The sequence below is a fragment of the Salvelinus namaycush genome, chromosome 42 (genome assembly GCF_016432855.1).
Source record: "Salvelinus namaycush isolate Seneca chromosome 42, SaNama_1.0, whole genome shotgun sequence".
Taxonomy (NCBI): Eukaryota; Metazoa; Chordata; class Actinopteri; order Salmoniformes; family Salmonidae; genus Salvelinus; species Salvelinus namaycush.
The window spans coordinates 125,647-151,734 of record NC_052348.1 but is presented as its reverse complement, the minus strand read 5'-3'; the positions used below and the strand labels follow the sequence as shown (position 1 = coordinate 151,734).

Below are 26,088 nucleotides of genomic sequence, written 5' to 3'. Positions count from 1 at the left end.
ATATTCACAATGTAAAACCAGGATTTGTACCTCTAAATATGCACATTTTCGAACAAAACATAAATGTATTGTATAACATGATGTTATAAGACTGTCATCTGATGAAGTAGTCCAAAGGTTAGTGATTAATTTTATCTCTATTTGTGGGTTTTGTGAAAGCTATCTTTACGGTGAATAAATGCCGTTGTGTGTTTGGCTATTGTGGTGAGCTAATATAAATATATATTGTGTTTTCGCTGTAAAACATTTAAAAAAAATCGGAAATGATGGCTGGATTCACAAGATGTTTATCTTTCATTTGCTGTACACCATGTATTTTTCATAAATGTTTTATGATGAGTATTTATGTATTTCACGTTGCTCTCTGTAATTATTCTGGCTGTTTTGGTGCTATTTGTGATGGTGGCTGCAATGTAAAACTACGATTTATACCTCAAATATGCACATTTTCGAACAAAACATAAATGTATTGTATAACATGATGTTATAAGACTGTCATCTGATGAAGTTGTCCAAAGGTTAGTGATTAATTGTATCTCTATTTGTGGGTTTTGTGAAGCTACCTTTGCGGTGGAAACATGGTGAAAACATGGCGTTGTGTGTTTGGCTATTGTGGTGAGCTAATATAAATATGTGTTTTCGCTGTAAAACATTTTAAAAATCGGAAATGATGGCTGGATTCACAAGATGTTTATCTTTCATTCGCTGTATTGAACTTGTGATTTCATGAAAATTATATTATATGATATCCCTGTCGCGTTAGGCTAGGCTATGCTAGTCAGCTTTTTTGATGAGGAGGATCCCGGTCTTAAATATTTTATTTTTATTGGCCAGTCTGAGACATGGCTTTTTCTTTGCAACTCTGCCTAGAAGGCCAGCATCCCGGAGTCGCCTCTTCACTGTTGACGTTGAGACAGGTGTTTTGCGGGTACTATTTAATGAAGCTGCCAGTTGAGGACTTGTGATGCATCTGTTTCTCAAACTAGACACACTAATGTACTTGTCCTCTTGCTCAGTTGTGCACCGGGGCCTCCCACCCCACTTTCTATTCTGGTTAGAGCCAGTTGGCGCTGTTCTGTGAAGGGAGTAGTACACAGCGTTGTACCAGATCTTCAGTTTCTTGACAATTTCTAGCATGGAATAGCCTTCATTTCTCAGAACAAGAATAGACTGATGAGTTTCAGAAGAAAGTTCTTTGTTTCTGGCCATTTTGAGCCTGTAATCGAACCAACAAATGCTGATGCTCCAGATACTCAACTAGTCTAAAGAAGGCCAGTTTTATTGCTTCTTTAATCAGCACAACCGTTTTCAGCTGTGCTAACATAATTGCAAAAGGGTTTTCTAATGAACAATTAGTCTTTTAAAATGATAAACTTGGATTGGCTAACACTACATGCCATTGGAACACAGGAGTGATGGTTGCTGATAATGGGCCTCTGTACGCCTATGAAGATATTCCATTCAAAATCTGCCGTTTCCAGCTACAATAGTCCTTTTCAACATTAATGTCTACACTGTATTTCTGATCAATGTGATGTTATTGTAATGGACAAAAAAAAGTGGTTCTTTCAAAAACAACATTTCTAAGTGACCCCAAACTTTTGAACGGTAGTGTATATAGGGCATCAGCCTCTAAGGTGCAGGGTTGAGTAACCGGGTAGTAGCCGGCTAGTGATGGCTGTTTAACAGTCTGATGGCCTTGAGATAGAAGCTGTTTTTCAGTCTCTCGGTCCCAGCTTTAATGCACCTGAACTGACCTCGCCTTCTGGATGATAGCGTGGTGAACAGGCAGTGGCTCGGGTGGTTGATGTCCTTGATTATCTTTTTGGCCTTCCTGTGATATTGGGTGCTGTAGGTGTGCCCCCGGTGATGCGTTGGGCAGCCCGCACCACCCTCCGGACCATCACAGAAGCTCCTTTGTGCATGATTTCTCTATTATACTACATAATTGATCAATCGTATACCTCCACTACACTACTTTGATACACATCAGTAGGGATTAAGAAGTAGGGATACACCACTGTCCCTTTGGGGAAAAAAGTGCACTCTCCTACATGAGCGAGCTGGTATTACGGTTGCTGTCCTTTCAGAATTTTTATTTTTATTTTTTTTATTTTACCTTTATTTAACTAGGCAAGTCAGTTAAGAACAAATTCTTATTTTCAATGACGGCCTAGGAACAGTGGGTTAACTGCCTGTTCAGGGGCAGAACGACAGATTTGTACCTTGTCAGCTCGGGGATTTGAACTTGCAACCTTTCGATTACTAGTCCAACGCTCTAACCACTAGGCTACCCTGCCGCCCCGAATAACAAACCTAGAATAACAAACCTGTCACACAATTAAGGCCTATATGTTCACCACTGCGCAAACATGTATAATAGATATAAAGGCTGTTAAGATAATGTTACAAGAAAGCTGTTTTATGCGCTGACTAAATTAATGCTGATAATTATGAGTTTTTTTACTCTGCTGGTCTCGGCAAGAAATTACAAGTCCTCACTGTCTGAGACCGAGTCAAGACCAAGTACAAATGTATACGACACCGAGACAAGACCGAGACACTCAATATGTGGCCTCGAGACCGGACTGTTAGTAGGTGCCAGGCGTTGCGGTTTGTGTCAAGAACTGCAACGCTGCTGGGTTTTTCACACTCAACAGTTTCCCATGTGTATCAAGAATGGTCCACCACTCAAAGGACATCCAGCCAACTTGAAGCAACTGTGGGAAGCATTGGAGTCCAACATGGGCCAGCAACCCAGTGGGACACTTTCGAACCTTATAAAGACAATGCCCCAACGAATTGAGGCTATTCTGAGGGTGAAGTGGGGGTGTGGGCGGGGGGGGGCTATTTGAGGCTATTCTTGATGTTTCGTATACAGGTCCCCTAAAATGGGGGGACTACAAACATTGCTGTAATTTCTAAACGGTTCAACTGATATGGATGGAAATAACGTTAAATTAAAGCTGACAGTCTGCACTTTTACCTCATGTATCATTTCAAATCCAAAAGTGCTGGAGTACCGAGCCAAAACAACAAAATGTATCACTGTCCCAATACTTTTGGAGCTCACTAAGTAACTCCTGGCTTCAATTTAGGTTTTTATTTGTCAAATAAATGAAATAAAATGAGTGCCTGCTGGTCTAGCAGGTAACGCCACTGCCTGTACCACATATACACCACCCCAGTGTGGGTACGAATCCCAGCCCCACCGCTAGTCTCCACACTCATTTAGTGCTGTTTCTGTCTGAATAAAATGAAAATACCAAAGAACTTAGAAATCAAAATGTAAATCCCATCACCCACCTGGCAGGCATTTCAAAGTGGAGGATGTCATTGACCTTGGAAAGCATGTACTTGTTCAACTCTCTGGGCAGGTTTCCGATGGACAGGAGCATGTTCTTCACCTCCATGTAAGAGGGGTTGCTGCTGAAGACCACATCCGCAGCGGCTGCCCTCACATTCTTCTCATAGACCCGGCGGTTCTGGTGGTACACTCGGTTTACCGTCTGCTTCACCTGAAATATATATACACACAGTTGAAGTCGGATGTTTACATACACTTAGGTTGGAGTCATTAAAACTCGTTTTTCAACCACTCCACAATTTCCTTGTTAACAAACTTTAGTTTTGGCAAGCCTGTTAGGACACCTACTTTGTGCATGACACAAGTAATTTTTCCAGCAATTGTTTACAGACAGATTATTTCACTGTATCACAATTCCAGTGGGTCAGAAGTTTACACACACTAAGTAGACTGTGCCTTTAAACAGCTTGGAAAATTCCAGAGAATGATGCCATGGCTTGAGAAACTTCTGATAAATGATGTCAATTAGCCTGAGTCAATTGTAGGTGTACCTGTGGATGTATTTCAAGGCCTACCTTCAAACTCAGTGCCTCTTTGCTTGACATCATGAGAAAATCAAAAGAATTCAGCCAAGACCTCAGAAGAAAATTCTAGACCCCCACAAGTCTGGTTCATCCTTGGGAGCAGACGCCTGAAGGTACCACGTTCATATGTACAAACAATAGTACGCAAGTATAAACACCATGGGACCACGCAGCCGTCATATCGCTCAGGAAGGAGACGCGTTCTGTCTCCTAGAGATGAACGTATGTGTGAAAAGTGCAAATCAATCCCAGAACAACAGCAAAGGACCTTGTGAAGATGCTGCTGGAGGAAACACATACAAAAGTATCTATATCCACAGTCAAACGAGTCCTGTATCAACATAACCTGAAAGGCCACTCAGCAAGGAAAAAGCCACTGCTCCAAAACCGCCATAAAAAAGCCAGACTACGGTTTGTAAGTGCACATGGGGACAAAGATCGTACTTTTTGGAGAAATGTCCTCTGATCTGATGAAACAAAAATAGAACTGTTCGGCCATAATGACCATCGTTATGTTTGGAGGAAAAAAGGGGAGGCTTGCAAGCCGAATTACACCATCCCAGCCGTGAATCACGGGGGTGGCAGCATCATGTTGTGGGGGTGCTCTGCTGCAGGAGGGACTGGTGCTCTTCACAAAATAGATGGCATCACGAGGGAGGAAAATTATGTGGATATATTGAAGCAACATCTCAAGACATCAGTCAGGAAGTTAAAGCTTGGTCGCAAATGGGTCTTCCAAATGGACAATGACCCCAAGCATACTTCCAAAGTTGTGGCAAAATGGCTTAAGGACAACAAAGTCAAGGTATTGGAGTGGCCATCACAAAGCCCTGACCTCGGCGTGTGCGAGCAAGGAGGCCTACAAACCTGACTCAGTTACACCAGCTCGGTCAGGAGGAATGGGCCAAAATTCACTTATTGGGCCAAAATTCACTTATTGTGGGAAGCTTGTGGAAGGCTACCCGAAACGTTTGACCCAAGGGAAAATATTTAAAGGCAATGCTACCAAATACTAATTGAGTGTATGTAAACTTCTGACCCACAGGGAATGTGATGAAAGAAATAAAAGCTGAAATAAATCACTCTACTATTATTCTGACATTACACATTCTTAAAAGTGGTGATCCTAACTTACCTAACACATGGAATTTTTACTAGGATTAAATGTCAGAAATTGTGGAAAACTGAGTTTAAATGTATTCGGCTAAGGTGTCTGTAAACTTCCAACTGTGTGTGTTTCTCTAAGACGGAAATACATGGACAACACACACGGAAAGTAGTCAGACCCCTTGACTTTTTCACATTTTGTTACGTTACAGCCTTATTCTAAAATGTATTTTAAAAAATTAAAAAATAAATCTACACACAATACCCCATGATGACAAAGTGAAAACAGGTTTTTCATAATGTTTGCACATTTATTAAAAACAGAAATAGCTTATTTACTTTAAGTATTCAGACCCTTTGGTATGAGACACGAAATTGAGCTCAGGTGCATCCTCTTTCCATTGATCATCCTTGAAATGTTTCTACAACTTTATTAGAGTCCACCTGTGTTAAATTAAATTGATTGAACATGATTTGTAAAGGCACGCACCTGTCTATGTAAGGTTCCACAGTTGACAGTGCATGTCAGAGCAAAAACCAAGCCATGCGGATGAAGGAATTGTCCATAGAGCTCCAACACAGGATTGTGTCGAGGCACAGATATGGGGAAGGATTCCAAAAATGTCTGCAGCATTGAAGGTCCCCAAGAACACAGTGGCCTCCATCATTCTTAAATGGAAGAAGTTTGGAACCCCCAAGACTCTTCCTAGAGCTGGCTGCCTGGCCAAACTGATCAATCGGGGGAGAAGGGCCTTGGTCAGGGAGGTGACCAAGAACTCGATGGTCACTCTGACATAGCTCTAGAGTTTCTCTGTGGAGATGGGAGAACCTTCCAGGTAGGACAACCATCTCTGCAACTCTCCGCCAATCAGGCCTTTATGGTAGTGGCCAGACGGAAGCCAATCCTCAGTAAAAGGCACACGACAGTCTGCTTGTAGTTTGAAAAAAGGCACCTAAAGGACCCTCTGGTCTGATGAAACCAAGAATGAACTCTTTGGCCTGAATGCCAAGCGTCACGTCTGGAGACAACCAGGCACAGCTCATCACCCATCTAACACCATCCCTAACGTGAAGCATGGTGGTGGCAGCATCATGCTGTGGGGATGTTTTTCAGTGGCAGGGACTGGGAGACTAGTCAGGATCGAGGGAAAGATGAACAGAGCAAAGTACAGAGAGATCCTTGATGAAAACCTGCTCCAGAGCACTCAGGACCTCAGACTGGGGGTGAAGGTTCACCTTCCAACAGGACAACCACCCTAAGCACACAGCTAAGACAACGCTGGAGTGGCTTCAGGACAAGTCTCTGAATGTCCTTGAGTGGCCCTGCCAGAGCTCGGACTTGAACATCTCTGGAGAGACCTGAAAATAGCTGTGCAATGACGCTCCCCATCCAATCTGACAGAGCTTGAGAGGATCTGCAGAGAAGAATGGGAGAAACTCTCCAAATACAGGTGTGCCAAGCTTGTAGCGTCACACCCAAGAAGACTCGAGGGTGTAATCACTGCCAAAGGTGCTTCAACAAAGTACTGAGTAAAGGGTCTGAATACTTACGCAAATGTGATTAAAAAATATAAAAAACTAGCTAACATTTCTAAACCTGTTTTTGCTTTGTCATTATGAGGTATTGTGTGTAGATTGGTGAGGGGGAAAAACAATTGAATCCATTTTAGAATAAGGCTGTCAAGTAACAAAACGTGAAAAAGTCAAGGGGTCTGAATACTTTCCGAATGCACTGTACATACATACATACAACAGCATATACAGTGCACTTGGAAAGTATTCAGACTTTTTCCACATTTTGTTACTTTACAGCAGGTGTCCCCATACATACTAAGGGTATATCGAAATACGAGAAATATATCTAAATATATGGCTCTGGGAATGGCAATCCAGCTTCCCTCATCCTGCACTTCCCCTGTGAATTTAGACGTCAAATGGCCTCACCTCGTCTGTGATGAGGGCGACATCGTATCTCTGCAGGGCTGTGAGAGAGATGGTGCAGTAGGCTCCGACCTCCGACTCAGCATATTTGGAAAACAGGGGAATGGCCTCGGGCAGCAGGGAGTTCTTCAGCGCTAGCAGGTACATCTGAACGTCTGACTCCACCTGCGTACTGTCGGGTCCTTCCAGAATCATTTTCTTCACCTCAACCACAGTCTGGGTTGTACATGACACAAAATAAGTCAGCCATTGAATAGTTCCTTTTAAGAAATTGTGACTTTCTTTGGTGCATTTCACAAAAGGATCATATTGATTTTATTTAACTAGGCAAGTCAGTTAAAAACAAATTCTTATTTACAATGACGGCCTACCCCGGCCAAACCCTAACCCAATTGTGTGCCGCCCTATGGGAATCCCAATCATGGACAGTTGTGATACAGCCTGGAGTTGAACCAGGGTCTGTAGTGATGCCTCTAGCACGGAGATGCAGTGCCTTAGACCGCTGCGCCACTCAGAGCCCAAATCCATCACAGGGATAATTTCTGTATCTATTCGAACAATCAGACACAGCTACGTCTCACTATTGTATCACTACACTATTCCAGTCTGGCATTCCAATAGTCGCACTTGGCTCAGTTGGCTCATTTCTACTTCACATTCATCGCGACAATGCCTACTCACAATGCCTACTCATAGTTGGTTAAAATTACATGATGCACAACAGATGATGTCATCAGAAACAGTCATCTTCCTCCATCTTTTGAACTACGAAACACCATTTTCACATATGTTGATGTTGGGGTGGTGCTGGAGATGAATATGAAGTAAACAGAATGTGTGAATCCCTTTAAGAATTTTGTACAACTCCCCTCATTACAGACATAGGGTCAAACATATTCGATACTCACTGGTAGCTCACAACCTCCTTTCTGACAGAGCTTGTGCACAAGGGCACCCATGATGATCACCACCGACTCTTTGATGTCATTACTGACAATCTTGCCCTTTGAAATGTCCTGAAAAAAACAATGCGTGTAATTAAATCGCCATATGTTTTATCATACAGTACACAAAAAAAACATTTTAAATATAATTGCAATTTTGAAAGTTGTTTGAGAGGAAGAGTAGATGCAACGTCGAAGAGAAAGAGAAACAACTGCACCACAAATTCTTTGTGTACACACTATCGTTCAAAAGTTTTAGAACACCTACTCATTCAACAAGGGTTCTTCTTTATTTGTACTGTTTTCTACATTGTAGAATAATAGTGAAGACATCAAAACTATGAAATAACACATATGGACTCATGTAGTAACCAAAAAAAGTGTTAAATTAAAATATATTTTATATTTGAGGTTCTTCAAAATAGCCACCCTTTGCATTTGATGACAGCTTTGCACACTCTTGGCATTCTCTCAACCAGCTTCGCCTGGAATGCTTTTCCAACAGTCTTGAAGAAATTCCCACATATGCTGAGAACTTGTTGGCAGCTTTTCCTTCACTCTACGGTCCAACTCATCTCAAACTATCTCAATTGGGTTGAGGTCGGGTGATTGTGGAGGCCAGGTCATCTGAAGCAGCACTCCATCACTCTCCTTCTTGGTCAAATAGCCCTTACACAGGCACCGCAACACAACACTAGACCCATGCACCTGGCAGTGCATGGGTCTAGTGTTCTAGTGTTGTGTTGCGGTGCCTGTCAGAAGTCACAATGACATATCTGTCTAACCAACTGAAAACGTTGAACTGACTTTTACCAAATCATTTCTCCCATCCCGCTTTGTTGGACATGCATTTCATTCATTTTGGTTTGTAGAGTTTAAGCAAGTGGCAGCCATTGGCCACTCACCACCAAAGCCTGTAGCATTCTTTCGTTGGGGTGCGAGGCGAAGCCGCAGGCGTACAGGAACCTTTCCTGCAGAACCAGGCCTTTGGGGTCGGCAAAGTTGAGGAACTGCAGCATGGCGTCCAGGGAGGCGGGCGTCTGGGACGAGGTCACGGCATCCACCACCTGAGGTCTGCAGACCCCGACAGAGTTGGAGAGAGACAGTGAGTCAGAAGTCTAAAATGGCACAATATTCCCTATATAGTTAACTATGTGGCTCTGGCCAAAAGAAACACAGGGCGAGAGACAGACAGCAAGGAAATGGGGTGACGAGCCACTACATCTCATAAGAAAGCATCACAGCCTGAGAGAGAGAAAAAGACAAACATACATAAAAAAGAGGAGAATACAAGAGATTGAGAAGAGAAAGAGCAATAGAAGAGAAGTGAAAATAGAGAAGAGAAGGAGTGAAGCGGGAAAGACAAAAAGAGAAAAAAAAGAGGAGAGTGAGAGAAAGAGGCAGACAGAAAGATAAAGGAAGAGAGAGAGAGAGAGAGGTGGGTAAGTGCTTGGCCTTACAGGGCAGTCTTGGTGGAGCTCTTCAGCACTTGGAGGATCTCGTCCTTGGAGGCTTTCCTTATGCTTTGGATGAGAGCCAGGAAGCGTCGGGGAGCGATGGCCTTTGACAAGCTATCTGGTTCAAACTGCTTCTGGACCTCTTTCCAGTGCTCAAACAGCTATCGGGATGAGCAGAGAAGAGGAAAAGAAAGGGGAAAAAAATTGTAATTTCTTAATGACATGTTTGGTCGGCAAGGACATGCATTGATAGTGTGGTATAGCGTTGGTAAATTCAGACTTCACAAGGGCTTTTCACACTATTGTAACACCCTGTACTCTGTTGGTTCTGATTATTTCATTCTAGCACCATTCCAGCAATCAACCAGGCCAGCATAGTACAGTTTTCCTCTGCCCCTTTGAATTATTCTTTAGCAAAGAGTCATTTTTGAAGCATTTAGTTTGGGAGTCAATACCGTCAATGTAATAGCTGAATTTAAGATTATATTGAAGGCTATATTGGAACCTTTCAGAGGAAAAAGTCAGTGTCCAAGGTTGAAAACAACATGAAGCACTTTTTTACTTTATTGTTTCTCACAACCACTCACCGATTGACAGCCCTTGCATTGGGATTTGACCTTCTCAGCTGTCACACCAACAGCATACAATTTCTCATCAAGTGATTTGACAACACTGGCGACATTCTTCCCCGCAGCCTCAAATGGCCCAGCCTCAATTGTTACCAGCGTCAAGTTTTGCCTGAGGACAACATAAATTAACAAATCCAAATCAATCAATCAGTTTCTGTTCCTTGCAATTGATGCTCTCAGAAAGCCTACTCAAATCAGTAAGTGAAAAAAGAACATTACTTTTACAATGAAAGAATGCATGTGTTGGATTAATTTAGTAAACAAAAAGAAGAAATAAAACTATTGCCTCAAAGTTTACAGCAGAATTTCACCATTAAAATTCCATTTGACTCCCTTGCGTCTTATTTTTCTTAAAGCCGCATTGTTGGTTAAGGGCTTGTAAGTAAGCATTTCATGTTGTATTTGGCGCATGTGACAAATCAAATTTGATTTGTGTCACACCTTACCTGGACACTATTTTAGCGGCGGTGGTGCGGCGTGCGTTGACTGCTAAGATGTGAGTCTCCTTGGCTGTGGCTGACTTAATGAAGCCATCCTCCAGGGTGAAAACAGTGACAGAGCTGGACTCCCCACTCACGCCCAGGACCTGAATGTAGGTGGTGAAGCCGGTCTCTGCGGTCTTGCAGGTCTCCAAAGCCTTTGTCCTTGTCACCTGGCCTTGGGCAGCCTTGTACTCTACCGTACACCTCCCGGACACGTCATTCTGTTCCCAGAAAGATCAGTCAGCCAACCAAAAGTACTCACAACAGAAATGAAATAACACATGGAATCATGGAGTAACCAAAAGTGTTAAACAAATCAAAATACATTTTAAATTTGAGATTCTTCAAATATCAAGGCAAAGGGTGGCTGACAGCTTTGCACACTCATGGTATTCTCTCAACCAGCTTCACCTGGAATGCTTTTCCAACAGGAGTTCAAACATATGCTGAGCACTTGTTGGCTGCTTTTCCTTCACTCTGCAGTTCAACTCATCCCAAACCATCTCAATTGGGTTGAGGTCAGGTGATTATGGAGGCCAGGTCATCTGAAGCAGCACTCCATCACTCTCCTCCTTGGTCAAATATCCCTTACACAGCCTGGAGGTGTGTTGGGTCATTGTCCTGTTGAAAAACAAATGATCGTCCCACTCAGCGCAAACCAGATAGGATGGCGTATCGCTGCAGAATGCTGTGGCAGCCATGCTGGTTAAGTGTGCCTTGAATTCTAAATAAATCACAATGTCACCAGCAACGCACCTCTACACTATCACACCTCCTCCTCCATGCTTCACGGTGGGAAATACACATACGGAGATCATCCGTTCACCAGCAACGCGTCTCACAAAGACACGGCGGTTGGAACCCGAAATCTCAAATTTGGACTCAGACGAAAGGACAGATTTCCACCTGGCTAATGTCCATTGTTTCTTGGCACAAGCAAGTCTCTTCTTCTTATTGGTGTCCTTTAGTAGTGATTTCTTTGAAGCAACTCGACCACGAAGGCCTGATTCACACAGTCTCCTCTGAACAGATGATGTTGAGATGTGTCTGTTACTTGAACTCTGTGAAGCATTTATTTGGGCTGCAATTTCTGAGGCTGGTAACTCTAATGAACTTATCCTCTGCAGCAGAGGTAACTCTGGGTCTTCCTTTCCTGTGTCGGTCCTCATGAGAGCCAGTTTCGTCATAGCGCTTGATGGTTTTTGTGACTGCACATGAAGAAACTCTCAAAGTTCTTGAAATTTTCCGTATTGACTGACCTTCATGTCTTTTAGTAATGTACTGTCGTTTCGCTTTCCTTATTTGAGCTGTTCATGCCATATGGACTTGTAGGGCTAGCTTCTGTATACACCCCCTCCCCCCCCCCCCCCCCCCCTTGTTACAACACAGCTTATTGGCTCAAATGCATTAAGGAAGAAATTCCACAAATTAACTTTTAAGAAAGCACACCTGTTAATTGAAATGCATTCCAGGTGACTACCTCATGAAGCTGGTTGAGAGAAGGCCATGAGTGTGCAAAGCTGTCATCAAGGCAAAGGGTGGCTATTTGAAGAATCTCAAATATAAAATATATTTTGATTTGTTTAATACTTTTTTTGGTTACTACGTGATTCTGTGTGTTATTTCATAGTTTTGATTTGTCTTCACTATTATTCTACAATGTATAAAATAGTAAAAATAAAGAAAAACCCTTGTTGAATGAGTAGGTGCTCTAAAACTTTTGACCAGTAGTGTGTGTGTGTGTGTGTGTGTGTGTGTGTGTGTGTGTGTGTATATATATAGAACCAATTTGGTACACGGCGGTGGTTACCAATTGAGTTTGTTAAAAGTGTATCAAAAGTACTCGTTGTTATCACATCATCTCTTAGTAAGTGCCTGCTAAAATAGGACTGCAGATTAAATGTTTCCACAATTTCCCGTAACTGTATATGTATTGGGTCTCATTTACCTCGATGACCTTCCCAGATCTGGATTGCACCTGTAGCAAGCTAGCCACACCCCTTTTCAAGTTCTTAATGAAAGCAGGCTCCGCCTTATAGCAGTAAAAGCTGCTCACCTGAAACAGAGGCATGGAACAACAAACAAGTCAATATGATACGACAGTGCACTAGAATCAAGTGACAGAACAGCGAAATTAGCAGTACTTTTCTCCGATTAATATTATCAAAGTGCCTCAGATAATGATGAGATGTCAACAAATGGAAAAGGGTCTGACTACGTAGGGTCTGACTGTGAAATGCATCTTGAGGGTGTTCCTTTTCTCTTGGCAAGGTATGTGTCACACCCTGATCTGTTTCAGCTGTCTATGTGCTTGTCTAAATCCCCCTCCAGGTGTCACCCATCTTCCTCATTATCCTGTGTATTTATACCTTTGTTCTCTGTTGCCAATTCATTTTGTTTTGTGAAACCTACCAGCGTTTGTTCCCCTGTTCCTGCTTTCTAGTCCGTCCCGGTTTTGACCGTTCTGCCTGCCCTGACCCCGAGTCTGCCTGTCGTTCTATACCTTGGGGCAGCAGCATAGCCTAGTGGTTAGAGCGTTGGACTAGTAACCAAAAGGTTGCAAGTTCAAATCCCTGAGCTGACAAGGTACAAATCTGTCATTCTGCCCCTGAACAAGGCAGTTAACCCACTGTTCCTAGGCAGTCATTGAAAATAAGAATTTGTTCTTAACTGACTTGCCTAGTTGAATAAAGGTAAATGAATCTTGCCCCACTTCACTGGATTATTGGCCCCTGCCTGCCATTCTGGACCTTTTGTACCCTCTCTGGATTACTGACCTCCGCCTGCCTTTGTACTAGAAATAAATGTTTGTTTCTTCAACACGGTCTGCATCTGGGTCTTACCTGAAACCTGACAGTATGGCTATGGCGTGGCACATAGTGTAATTTTCTTGGGAAGGAATGCCCATGGCAACCCAAGACACATTCTGCAGTCAGACACGATCAAACAAATGTCTTATTCACCTTCGCAGCGTAATCACACTGTAAATCACACTTTGAGGTTTAGATTCAATCACGAGATTTATTAGGTTTTAGTTATTATATTTGTTGAAGACTATCATTCTTTAACCTTATTTTGTCCATATTCAGCCATTATCAACTCGGAGAGATAGAAAGCTTCATTTGAAGCTGAAAAACCATGTCTAACATTGCAGAGACTACAGCATAAAAAGTCCAAAATACAATACAGAAGTACAAAGGTTGCAGACAATAAATCACATTGTAGTAAAAACAAACGGTCACCCTAAGGTCACTATCACAAAAGTTTCAAAATCATGTCACTCTCTCATTATCTTACACTCACCGGCCAGTTTATTAGGTACACAACCCTGTTCATGAAAATGGATTCACATGTCACATGGCCGTAGCTTGTAATATAAAGCAGCCAGACAGGCATCAAGGCATTCAGTTACTGTTCGATTGAACGTTAGAATGGGCAACACAAGTGACCTAAACAACTTTGAGCATGGTATCCTGGGGTTTTTCACGCACGACTGTGTCTAGGGTTTACCGATAATGGTGCGACAAACAAAAACATCCAGTCAACGGCAGTCCTGTGGGCGAAAACAGCTTGTTGATGAGAGAGGTCCAAGGAGAATGGCAAGAATCATGCAGGCTAACAGGCGTTCAATCTGCATCAACTGCGTGATGCCATCACGTCAGCATGGACCAACATCCCTGTGGAACATTCCTGTTGAACGCAAAGGGGCGTCCGACCCGGTAGTAGATGGGTGTACCTAATAAAACTGGCCAGTGAGTGTATGTAGTCACTTATTATAGTTCGTAACACTATGAGATACATTTAGTTTCAATATATACAGTCCAGTGTTAAATTTGCAATATTTTCATAACAGATTTAGCTGATCACAATGCATTCAACAGGACATTCACTGATCAACTGGTTCACCTCAACTTGTCTGTGTCATCCAGGAACGGCACCCCTTTGCCACGCCAATGCCCCCACACTTGTCTCTCGTGAGATCTGATAACCGGCCGGCCAGCAATCTGAAGGATTGACCCTTGCCCTGTACTCACCATCTGTCTGGTATTTCCCCTTCCAGCGTCACCACACTAACACATTGCCAATTATGGTTCCATTAATAGTCCCCGGCAATACAGATGTCATCAATGATGCTCCAGAAATTGCACAATACTTTTATGACTATTAACCTATGAAGATATAACAGCAATAGTACTACAATGATAGAAAAATAGCTATTTGTAGTATATCTAGTATACTTCTGGTAACAATTAAACATCCTACTACATCTACCTATGGCAGATAATCTCCACTACAGTATACCCAAAGCACATTCATGTTCCTAGTAACTGCCTTAAGTTCAATCAATAATTTAGCATTATGCATCAATAAAAACATACAGTAACACTTTACTTAGCGCCTGCAAGTATAATGCATTATGATGCAGTAATTATTTGTAAGACCTGTTATGAGTATGAATGAGCCCCTTTATAAATGTCTTACAATAGAAACAAACCAACATCCACAGCTCTTACCTTTCCGTTTTTCAGGTGCACCATGAACGGCCTTTCCAGTGCCGCCAGCTTATTCTCTCCGAGAAGGCTTTGTGTTGTGGCGCCCTGGAATATGTTCTTCTTGGCTGAGCGTTGGGCCACATTTTCTATCTTCACGTTTGAGATCTGTGGATGGGAATGGAGGAGCTTGTTAGATGATTTGGAGGAGGATGATTTGGAGGAGGATTAGGACATTTCAAGCAGCTCAATATCAATATTCTCCATAGAATACAACCAGAGTGGAAGGTATAGACTTTGAATGATTTCAAATACTATTTGAACCTATTCAAAAACTGTCAGTGTTTGGTTTAGCCTGTCTGGAATTCCAGGCAGGCATGTTGGCACTTTTGAGATGACTGCTTTTGGGCCAGGCACACACAATTAAGCACAATTTAAGTATTTAACAGAATTCAAATACTATTTGAAACCGGGCCTTTTTAAATACAATTTTTTTTTAACTCAGAGGGGCCTGACAGAACTTAAGTACTATTTTTACACAATCAGACCACGCTTATTTTTCTATTCTTTCCAATTACAGGAGACATTAAGAACCTCTTTCCCAGGATCATATCAATATGTGGTTGAGTTTCCTTTCACATTGTAAAGACGGCATACACACGATAGCATACGCACACGTACACATGGATTTTGTACTGTATCTGTGGTAGTGGTGGAGCAGGGGCCTGAGGGCACACAGTCTAAATGTATGGTAATGTTTTTCAAATTGTATAAACTGCCATAATTTTGGAAGAGTAGCAGCTACTGGGGATCCATAATAAATACAAATACACAATATTTTGCATGTATAAACTCCAACATGTATCCTCCCAAAACAAGAGGTGGGTTTTATAAAATGCAATATCCCAGGGAAACATGCAACCAGGTTTGACAAAAACTGGCTCTCGGTCTGTCCCTGAATGAATCCTAAATCAACCCCTACCCCCTACTCACTGCATTTGTGTAGATCTGAAAAGACTGGATAGGTCTAAGCGATATGGCAAAAAGTCCAACTAGGCTATCATATGGCGAGGTAGGGTTATTGCCATAAAACAGATACACCTATCCAATCCTCTCAGACCTACACAAGAGCATAGGGTCCAGGGGCTGGGGTTTTAGGGGCTGGGGTTCTAGGGGCTGGGTTTGGGATTCAGGTACATCCAGCCAACATACATTTAAATTTGAGTCAATTAGCAGACACTCTTATCCAGAGCGACTAACAGTGCATTCATCTTAAGATAGCCAGGTGGGACGACCACATATCACAGCCATAGTAAGTACATTTTTCCTCAAATGTAGCTATTGGCAAAGTCAGGGTGAGGAGGTGGTGCTGTGGGATTACTTACCAGCAGTTGTATGAGCTGGTCGTCCTTGCTGCTGGGGTCTCTCCACACTAAGTTGACATTTACGTCACTGGAGATCCTATAGCCGACACTGCCATCCTTTGACCCCTTGGCCCTGTCCACCAGCACCTCGGTGGTATAGCTGAATTTGTACAACTGGTCATTGTTCAGCCTGGGTCCAGCAGCACCAGCACCTGAAACAAGATGGGGGCATGCAGGAATCGCAGCGTGAGATCAAAAGTTACAGTGATGAGTGACTTAGAGCAGGGGTTCTCAAATCAGTTTTCTTTCTGAGCCCCGCTAGGCCTTTTCAAACTGCATTCTCTTAGCCCAGGGCTATCTTTAACACTGTGTTAAAATTAGCCCGGGGCCAGTTTAACGTCCTTTTACACAAGCATTTGTTAACCCTGGCTAATTGAAACCAACTGTCATTTTTCTGGAGTAAAATATTCCTGTGTTACTTTTCTGGAGTCAATTGGGTGACAACCAAGGGTGTTTCACTGGGCTACGTGCAGTTTGAACAGGCTACTGAGACCCTGACAACTCACTGAGGACCCCAAATGGTTGGGATTCACTTAGACCCGTGTTTCTCTATATAAATATCAAGGTCTTTCATCAGAACAATGTCAACAAAGTGATTAACACTAAATGGCCCTCACTGCTGAGTGAGATGTCTGTCAAAACATCTCCTAAACAAAATAGTTGGTATATACCATTAAGCAGTGATTGAATTAAGGTATTTCCCTCAAATCATCTGCTTTACAGCAGTCAAATACTTCCCCTTTGTATGTCAATCATAACAAAAAGGCTTGAGTTCAGATTGGATCAATTTATTACTCTGTTAGATTTGTAATGTTTTGGCTAGGCAACAATTAATTGTTTAACCATTACACACGTTACCTGGCCCCCAGGCTAATTACTACTGGATGAGACTGACACTTGTAAAACCATGTGTAGCTTTATGCAAAATACTTCCAAACATCTTATCCTCTGTAGCAGATGATTTAAAAACAGACAGTAATATGTATACATTCATACTGTCAGGCATCCTGGATTCAGAAGGTGAGCCCTTCATCGTGGTCCAATTGCAACTTGTAATAATGTGTCATTATTACGAGAACCCTTGTAAGCTAAACCTACTATGGTCTACGTTTCTGATGGACACAATCAACACTGGAGACAGAGAATGTTGTGGGTGGACTATTAAAGTCCTTGATTGCTCTAATACAGTGTAGCATTACAAAGTAATTGACATTATTAGGCCATGAGTCAAGACTGACGTGTCACTTTCGGGTTGCATCACCAATCACAAAGTGCTGAATCAAACATACAAATTCTGCCACAGACAGCTGTATTCAACCATTTTGTCAATTGCCTTAGCTTCTACTGACCAAGTTGAACAAGAATTCCTTTCATTCATATCACCTATGATTAATAGAATTGACACCCAAAAAACAACTTTACCACCAGCTACAGTAATATCCACAATATCTACCCTGCAGGTTGCCTAAATGTTCAGGGGAGTAATTACTATTGGTAGTGTACTTTATTTTTTATATAACTAGGCAAGTCAGTTAAGAACAAATTCTTATTTACAATGACGGCCTACCCCAGGCAAACCCTAACCCGGACGACGCTGGGCCAATTGTGCGCTGCCCTATGGGACTCCCAATCACGGCCGGGTGTGATACAGCCTGGAATCGAACCAGAGTCTGTAGTGACGCCTCTATCACTGAGATGCAGTGCCTTAGACCGCTGCACCACTTGGGAGCCCACCTTACATCACCAGGAAACTATTTGACTATTGAATTTAGGAACAAACATGTGCTGTGAAATTATGAATCTCCAGTGAAAGTGATTTGTTGGTTTCTTGGTTATTGCAAGACCATTCAAAGGTTTTATGACAGAAGTTCCAAGGTCACTGACTGTACGCCTAGAGCCCAACTGCTAACATACCAACACATTATAAAATAACATATTCATCACACATATCCGTACATGAAAAAACAAACAATAACTCACCTCTAGTAGAAGCAGAAAATGAAGATGTTATGCAGAGCAAAAGCACAAAGAGAGCTAACATTTTGCAATCTATTAGGAGCAAGAAGGTGACCGCAGGTAAACGTTGACTGGATCGGCGCTCACAGGCCAGAAAGAAAGGCTCAGCTACCCGAAACTACTCAAATTATGTTAATCGGCGTGGAGGGCAGAATCCAAACTCCACGCTCAGGTACTAAGTACGAGGTAAAGAGCAAATCATTAACTTGTAGAGCTGAGATTTGACAATCCCTTCGACTATCGATAGGCGCAATGCCCACTGTTGGCGGGAGATGATACTTTGTACGCGAGCAGTTCATTTATGTTACGACATACCTAATTGTCATGATGATCAATCGGATAAGAAGAGGACGATAGCCTTATCAACAACGCATGCACCAGTGCGAATTGACATCGAGGTTTCGTCCTCAAGTAGTAGCCTATCATGATAACAATCAGTGAGACAATTACATATAGGATAAAACAGTAACGTTAGTTTCACAGCTGTAGCGATACTGCCGAATTCAGCCCAACTTTCAGCAACAAGTTCAAAACAATAAAATACTCTCCATTTTCAACGTACGACTAAAAGTTTGAAAACAATGGTGACATTTACCCCTCGGTAGTGAGACTTCGTCATTTTGAGATTGAACCTTTCACCTAATTTTGCAATAAACAGACTGACATTGTTGCACACACCCGTTGAAGGAAATGGTATATACACGTCACTCTATAACAGACAGCATATGGGCCAATGGTAGGTACTTGGCGTTCTGCCGTGTTTGTGTGGCGGTGTGGAGGAATTTGTAAGCACCGATTTGAGGTCAGTTTTGCGTTTCCCACTCTAATGGTAAGGATGGATGTGGGGATATGTGGGAGGGGACGCTGACTGATCCTTGACCTGTGACCCCTATCTGCATCAAGGACAAATTGATCTGGGTTTACATTATGGATGATTCTTATCTTTGACTACATTGCGAGGGAAAGGGAAATAACAGTTCTAGAATTTATCAAGCAGTGAAGTCATTTCCTTGACATTGAAGTCGTTTTTTCTCATTGTCTTTATTGGAGAATCCTATTTATATACACTTCAGTTCAAAGGTTTGGGGTCACTTAGAAATGTGATTGTTTTTGAAAGAAAAGCACATTTTCTGTCCATTAAAATAACATCAAATTGATCAGAAATACAGTGTAGACATTGTTAATGTTGTAAATGACTAACGGAAACGGCTGATTTCTTTTATGGAATATCTACATAGGCGTACACAGGCCCATTATCAGCAACCATCACTCCTGTGTTGCAATGGCACGTTGTGTTAGCTAATGTAAATGTATCATTTTAAAAGACTAATTGATCATTAGAAAACCCTTTTGCAATTATGTTAGCACAGCTGAAAAGTGTTGTACTGATTAAAGAAGCAATAAAACTGGCCTTTAGACTAGTTGAGTATCTGGAGCATCAGCATTTGTGGGTTTGATTACAGGCTCAAAATGGTCAGAAACAAATTACTTTCTTCTGAAACTCATCAGTCTATTCTTGTTCTGAGAAATGAAGGCTATTCCATGCGAGAAATTGTCAAGAAACTGAAGATCTGGTACAACGCTGTGTACTACTTCTTTCACAGAACAGCGCCAACTGGCTCTAACCAGAATAGAAAGGCCCCGGTGCACAACTGAGCAAGAGGACAAGTACATTAGAGTGTCTAGCTTGAGAAACAGATGCCTCACAAGTCCTCAACTGGCAGCTTCATTAAATAGTACCCGCAAAACACCAGTCTCAACATCAACAGTGAAGAGGCAACTCCGGGACGCTGGCCTTCTAGGCAGAGTTCCTCTGTCCAGTGTCTGTGTTCTTTTGCCCATCTTAATCTTTTCTTTTTATTGGCCAGTCTGAGATATGTCTTTGTCTTTGCAACTCAGCCTAGAAGGCCAGCATCCCCGGAGTCGCCTCTTCACTGTTGACGTTGAGACTGGTGTTTGCGGGTACTATTTAATGAAGCTGCCAGTTGAGGACTTGTGAAGCGTCTGTTTCTCAAACTAGACACAATAATGTACTTGTCCTCTTGCTCAGTTGTGCACCGGGGCCTCCCACTCCTCTTTCTATTCTGGTTAGAGCCAGTTTGCGCTGTTCTGTGAAGGGAGTAGTACACAGTCTATTGTATTCATTAATAGGCATTCATTGATTCACTTTATTTTTTCATGCATTCGGGAAATAAGTGAGATAAATATACAGATATATTGACTACGGATCCTATTGTCTTTATAGTCTTTCAGATTATGTTATTCTATTTGTGTGAACAATTGTCAGTCTAGAAATACTAGTAGTGATGCAGTATGTGGTAACACTTACGTTACATTGCCATTATTACTGTGTAACTACTTATGTCATTACAGTGTAAAAGTATTGCTGTAACTAATGATTACACTCAAATCCCATTTTAACTCCCTTTCCACCTCAATGAAACACCAATTCAAAATCTAATTCAAACCAAATCAGAACAAAATGACTACCGATTGCTGAATAAGAGGTCTATTGAGATGCACAGGAGGGGTTCATTCTTTAGGGCACAACGTTCAGAGTGTTGCAGATATGAATAGAATCACTAGAGCTGATACAATAACCTATTCAACATGACAGACAATGGTATCTATTCTACATCATACATTTCTATCTGAACGTTCAGTAACATTGCAACTTCCTGAACCAGCCCCAGGTGTATTGCCAGAGTTGTGTTTTATGTCACGAGTGAGCCAGGTGCCTGCTGGGTATAGTTGGGCCATTCGGCCTGGAACACTTCAGGTGGTGTGTGAGGCATCAGGGCCCGCTTGGTGTAACGTAGGACCACCTTTTGGTTGAGGTGACACACGGTGGGGCTACACAGGGTCCTCTGGGTACTCAGGGGTCTGGCAATGTGTCTCTCCCTGGGGGTCTTGGACTCTGCCCTCTCTGTGCCTGCATCCTCCAGTTTACCTGGGAATGGTGTATCATAGATAGACAGACAGACCTCGAGAAATTGAGTGAATCAATCAACATATTATTACTAGGTCAATGAATTATATTATTTGTCAGGACTTAACCTTGGAGACTCACCTGAGTCACAGTTTGACATAATTTTTAGGGAATGATCTCTGTGAAGAGTAAACATAATATATTTTGTAAATACATTACAGGCTGTCCTTTTTGAATAGGTTAAATGTATTGGCCAGTGGGTAGCAGTATTTATATTCAGCACCTAGTGCAGGGGTGCACAACTTACAGTTTTTGTCCAGGGGGGAAGTGGCAGCCAGACATGATTCAAGGGGCCAGAAAATTATTATAGCGGGATGTACTATTTCTTGGCAGCATGGCGATTTCATGCTACATGGCATTGCATCATCATTCATCCAATTTCAAATAGATTTCCTTAAGAACTAGGATTTCCTCCCCCCACATCATCAATGACTTTTTAGGCTGCATTTGGTTCTGGGGCTGTATACTGTGAAGTGTGCAGCCAACTTCCAATGTGCAATGATTCCAATTTTTTTTTGCTGTGATCCACTAAAAGCTTTTGCCATCTTCCAGTGACCCAAAAACAACCAAAATATTTCAACAATCGATACTCCCAGTAGACAACAGTTGGCATAGGTGTCTTACAATGCCGTCATTTTCTGGTTGGAAACACTAACCTGGTGGTATCCTCCTCACTGATCGAAGTCATTCTGGAGGCATGGTTTTGAACCTCCTTCACTGTCAGCTGCTCTCTTCCCGGAGCCTCATAGGCTGAGACCGGGTCCTTTGCCAGGGCGGAAGACAGCAGACTTAGAACCTGGTCCTTTTCTGGACAAAAGTAAATAACACCACAGGTTAACGCCATGACAGATCAATGTTTACATCCTGATGGATCTTAGTAGGGACTTTGGATTATTATGGTCCCGATTAACACTATTTTGGGGACTTTTAAAGTCTTTGTGTGAGTGTATCATATACTTTGCGTGAGGGTGTCTTGCATCTCGCTCATCTGCAATATTATTGGTTCATTCTGTATGTGGCAATGCTAATTGCTGAGTCTCACTTTAATGTTGTGATAAAAATGTTTCTTGATAATGTACCCTTTTGTTACTGTTAATTTGGATGGTGCTATCAAATTTCCCTTGGGGTATGAATAAAGAGCTATCTTATCTATCTAATCTTGTCTTTCCCTCTCTATGCTCTGCAGCTGGATTTCAACAACTAGAAAAGGGCTCGAGATAACAGTGACAGCATGCTAAATGGATTGGTGTATATGTGCAGTCCAGTGCACTTACCTCTTTGACCAGCTGTCAGAATCCATTACTGGACATCCCCTATAGACTCCGTTTCCAGTATCTGACACAACATATCAATCACCTACAACATATAAGAGTGTTCAAACTATGTCATAACGTGTTACAAGCTGTAACTCGAAGGCCATCATGAAGGCAACCTATAACTGAAACATGCAAATTGCAATAGTTTTTAATATTCCTTGCAGATATACAGTATGCCAATGTAATAAAGACATTAAAATTGTAATTTACTGTATCTGACAACCCACTGGGCACACACTGGTTGTATCAACGTTGTTTCCATGTCTTGTCAATGAAATAATGTTGAACCAAGATGGAATAGACGTTAAATTGATGTCTTTGCCCAATGGGAAGTGCCTTGGAATTTTTTTCAAACATGAGGTTCACTCGTGCTCACCATCAGCTGTAGTTTAGGGTTCCCCTCTCTGTCATCTCTAGACCCCCCGAGGGCTGACACACAGCTGGACTGGGGGAAGAAGGGGACACCACTGCCTGGAGGTCAGAGGGCAATGGGGTTACAACCAACAACCCTAATCCTAATTCTAATATTAACCCTAACTCTTACCTAAACCTAACCCTCAAACCCCCCCCAAAAAATTCACCAGACACAGAATGTACATCTTTAACAACACTTACAAATGTTATAATTATAACAAAAATAATAATGTGGGCATTTTACCCCCAATATCGATCTTGTCTCATCACTGTAACTCCCTAACGTGCTCAGGAGGTGAAGGTCGACTCATGCATCCTCGCTCCTTTGCACCCGCCCCAACCACGCTCTTTAACACCCGCCCATTTAACCTGGGAGCCAGCCGCACCAATGTGTCGGAGGAAACACCATTCACCTGACGACCAAGGTCAGCCTGCAGGTGTCCGGCCTGCTACAAGGAGTTCCTAGAGCACGAGGAGTCAAGTAAAGCCCCCCGGCCAAAGCCCCCCTTAACCTGGACGACACTGGGCCAATTGTGCGCCGCCCTACGGGACTCCCGATCACGGCCGGTTGTGATACAGCCCAGGATCAAACTCAGGTCTGCAGTGATGCCTATAGCACTGCAATGCAGTGCCTTAGACCGCTGCACCACTTGGGAGGCCCCAAAATGATTTTGACTGAGATGGTTTCCTCTTAAGTGTTACGATTACATTATTAAACAACATTTTAGATTTTGGAGCAGTATGCAACAGTTGGGGTTGGGGTCAATACAATTTCAATTCAATCCCACTCAGTCTTTCTCTCATCGATGTCAAAATCTGGAGTTAAGAGATCTCCAGTTAGGATTCAGCCTTTCTTGTGGTGGAGTTGAAGTGGAATTTACCCAGACCTGGCTGGGCAATATATAATAATAACATTTCATCTTCTGAAAAAATGATATTCCATCTCACCTCTTCCACCTGGTCCCAAAAGCCTTGCCCTCTCTGTCAACTCTCGCAACTCCTCACGCCAGGCCTCGGTCACTTGGAAGAGAACAAAAAAGCAGCAAATTAATTCTCTGCTAAAACTAAGGACAGGAGATGCACTGTTCATAAGCCTGCAATAAGGCCTACATATGTCTTATTCAAGATCTGACAAACATGTGTGACACCTGCATACATGTGATTTCGATGATTACACTGTACAGTACTGTGCTTATTTTGTATTTTTTCTGTACAATTATTTTCATTATGCAACTTAATTTTCCAAATACAATGTCGATAGCATAACAACACATGCACACACACAAATACATACATCAATTTTGAGTGTCTTTAGGGCACCATCATGAGCATAGTTTTAAATAATTGTTGTTTTCCATTCATCGTCCCTACCAATTTATAATTTGTATTGAATGAGCTGCTTTGTGCAGCAGTTGTAACATGATAGGGTAGATGGATACAATGAAGTGCTTAACCGCCACACTGATATCTGGTTACCTGTAGCCTGTAGCAGAATGCTCTAGGGTCTAGTAGGGGCTAGAGTTTCATTCTCACTCTACATGCCTGTTTTTACTTTCAGAAACACTATAATATCCAGGCATAACATGCAGCTAAAATACAAGATCAATATAACGTCATCGTAACTTTGTTTACCAGTACGTAGGGACATCATAGTTGTAAACACAAAATAATGTACAATAGGCTACTCCACGGGAATACAGCTGGATGCAGCTGGGCAAGAACCAAAGCACATCCATTTTACAAGAGAACTACTTTGTTACAACACCATATCACAGGATCAATAGGGCTGGTTTTGTACATAAATGACATCACCATAAAAAAGACAGAAAGGTTCATATTGACAGAGACTTGCTGTATTGAAGGAGTCTTGCCAACTCCTATGGCCATTGACATGACACAAACAGATCTGGGGCCAGACTGACAGACTGTCTGAACGTACATAACCTCAGAGAGGGGGAATCCTTCTGCTTCAGGGGGAAGAACTGGAGGCCCGTGAGGACGTCAATAGGGAGGTAGGTGCTGTTGGCCGCCGTCGGCATGTTTGACTGCAACACCAGATTCTTCTCAAGGGTCAGGACCCTGCCAAAGCAGTACTGGGGAAACTGGCCAAAGGTGACATCATTGACAGCACAGATTTGTTTATCATTGATACCTGTGTAAACAACAGACATGGATTAAAAATGTCTTATATGAAGGATGGAGGCATTGTTGAATTATCTGTAAATTCAATAATATTGAGGCACTGTACCAATGCTATTCATCATCTGCTAGGTGGGAATGTGACTCAACTATTAGTAAATGAATAGACACTGTGTGTGTGTGTGTGTGTGTGTGTGTGTGTGTGTGTGTGTGTGTGTGTGTGTGTGTGTGTGTGTGTGTGTGTGTGTGTGTGTGTGTGTGTGTGTGTGTGTGCATGTGCGTGTGCGTGTGTATGCGTGTTTGCATGTGTGCAAATGTGCATGCCTCTTTGTGACTCTGGGTGTATCAAACTAACCCTTGATGTGCCTGACCCTCTGTGGGTGGGGGTTGTTCCTACAGAAGAAAGGGCTGTGGCTGGGCACTCCGAAGCGGGCACTGCTGCGCTGAGGGGCGAGGATCACTCTGGGCTTGTGGCATAGCGGGCTATCCTCTGCCCCTTTCAGGGACACAGTGGTGAGCTCAAGATTACCCAGAGAGAAGGGCGAGGTGTGCGGATGGCTGGACACACTGGGCTCTGGCCTGGGTAGAAAGGTCTCACAATTAAGGTGTAGTGGTAAGGTAGGCTAGCAGTGTGTGTGTGTGTGTGTGTGTGTGTGTGTGTGTGTGTGTGTGTGTGTGTGTGTGTGTGTGTGTGTGTGTGTGTGTGTGTGTGTGTGTGTGTGTGTGTGTGTGTGTGTGTGTGTGTGTCCTAGGCTACCTGGCTAAAATGCTTGCTCGCTAGCCTAACTTCCTTTCATGGGCAACGTTAGCTAGTTAACATGAGCGTTCTACATCTAGATACATATTGAA

The 26,088-nt window shown here is 42.5% G+C and overlaps 1 protein-coding gene and 1 long non-coding RNA gene across 2 annotated transcripts in view; both read right to left on the bottom strand.

The window, feature by feature from the left end:
* The window catches only part of LOC120034950 (microsomal triglyceride transfer protein-like), a 41,060-nt gene extending 22,546 nt beyond the window's left edge, over positions 1–18,514 (bottom strand). The window contains exons 1-11 of the mRNA XM_038981665.1: positions 18,346–18,514; positions 16,327–16,517; positions 14,966–15,109; positions 12,400–12,507; positions 10,416–10,672; positions 9,928–10,078; positions 9,344–9,501; positions 8,789–8,957; positions 7,848–7,955; positions 6,943–7,155; positions 3,307–3,518 (exon numbers count right to left, since the gene is read on the bottom strand). Coding sequence (XP_038837593.1) covers positions 3,307–3,518; positions 6,943–7,155; positions 7,848–7,955; positions 8,789–8,957; positions 9,344–9,501; positions 9,928–10,078; positions 10,416–10,672; positions 12,400–12,507; positions 14,966–15,109; positions 16,327–16,517; positions 18,346–18,406 — 1,772 coding nt within the window. The 5' untranslated portion in view covers positions 18,407–18,514. The remainder of the gene's footprint in view (positions 1–3,306; positions 3,519–6,942; positions 7,156–7,847; positions 7,956–8,788; positions 8,958–9,343; positions 9,502–9,927; positions 10,079–10,415; positions 10,673–12,399; positions 12,508–14,965; positions 15,110–16,326; positions 16,518–18,345) is intronic.
* Positions 18,515–20,447: 1,933 nt separating this feature from the next.
* On the bottom strand, positions 20,448–25,038 carry LOC120035085. The gene is made up of 6 exons (XR_005474107.1): positions 24,049–25,038; positions 23,063–23,157; positions 22,645–22,726; positions 22,027–22,177; positions 21,452–21,489; positions 20,448–21,331 (listed from the first exon to the last, which is right to left on the bottom strand). It is a non-coding gene; the product is annotated as an uncharacterized LOC120035085 (long non-coding RNA).
* Between the last annotated feature and the right edge of the window lie 1,050 nt (positions 25,039–26,088).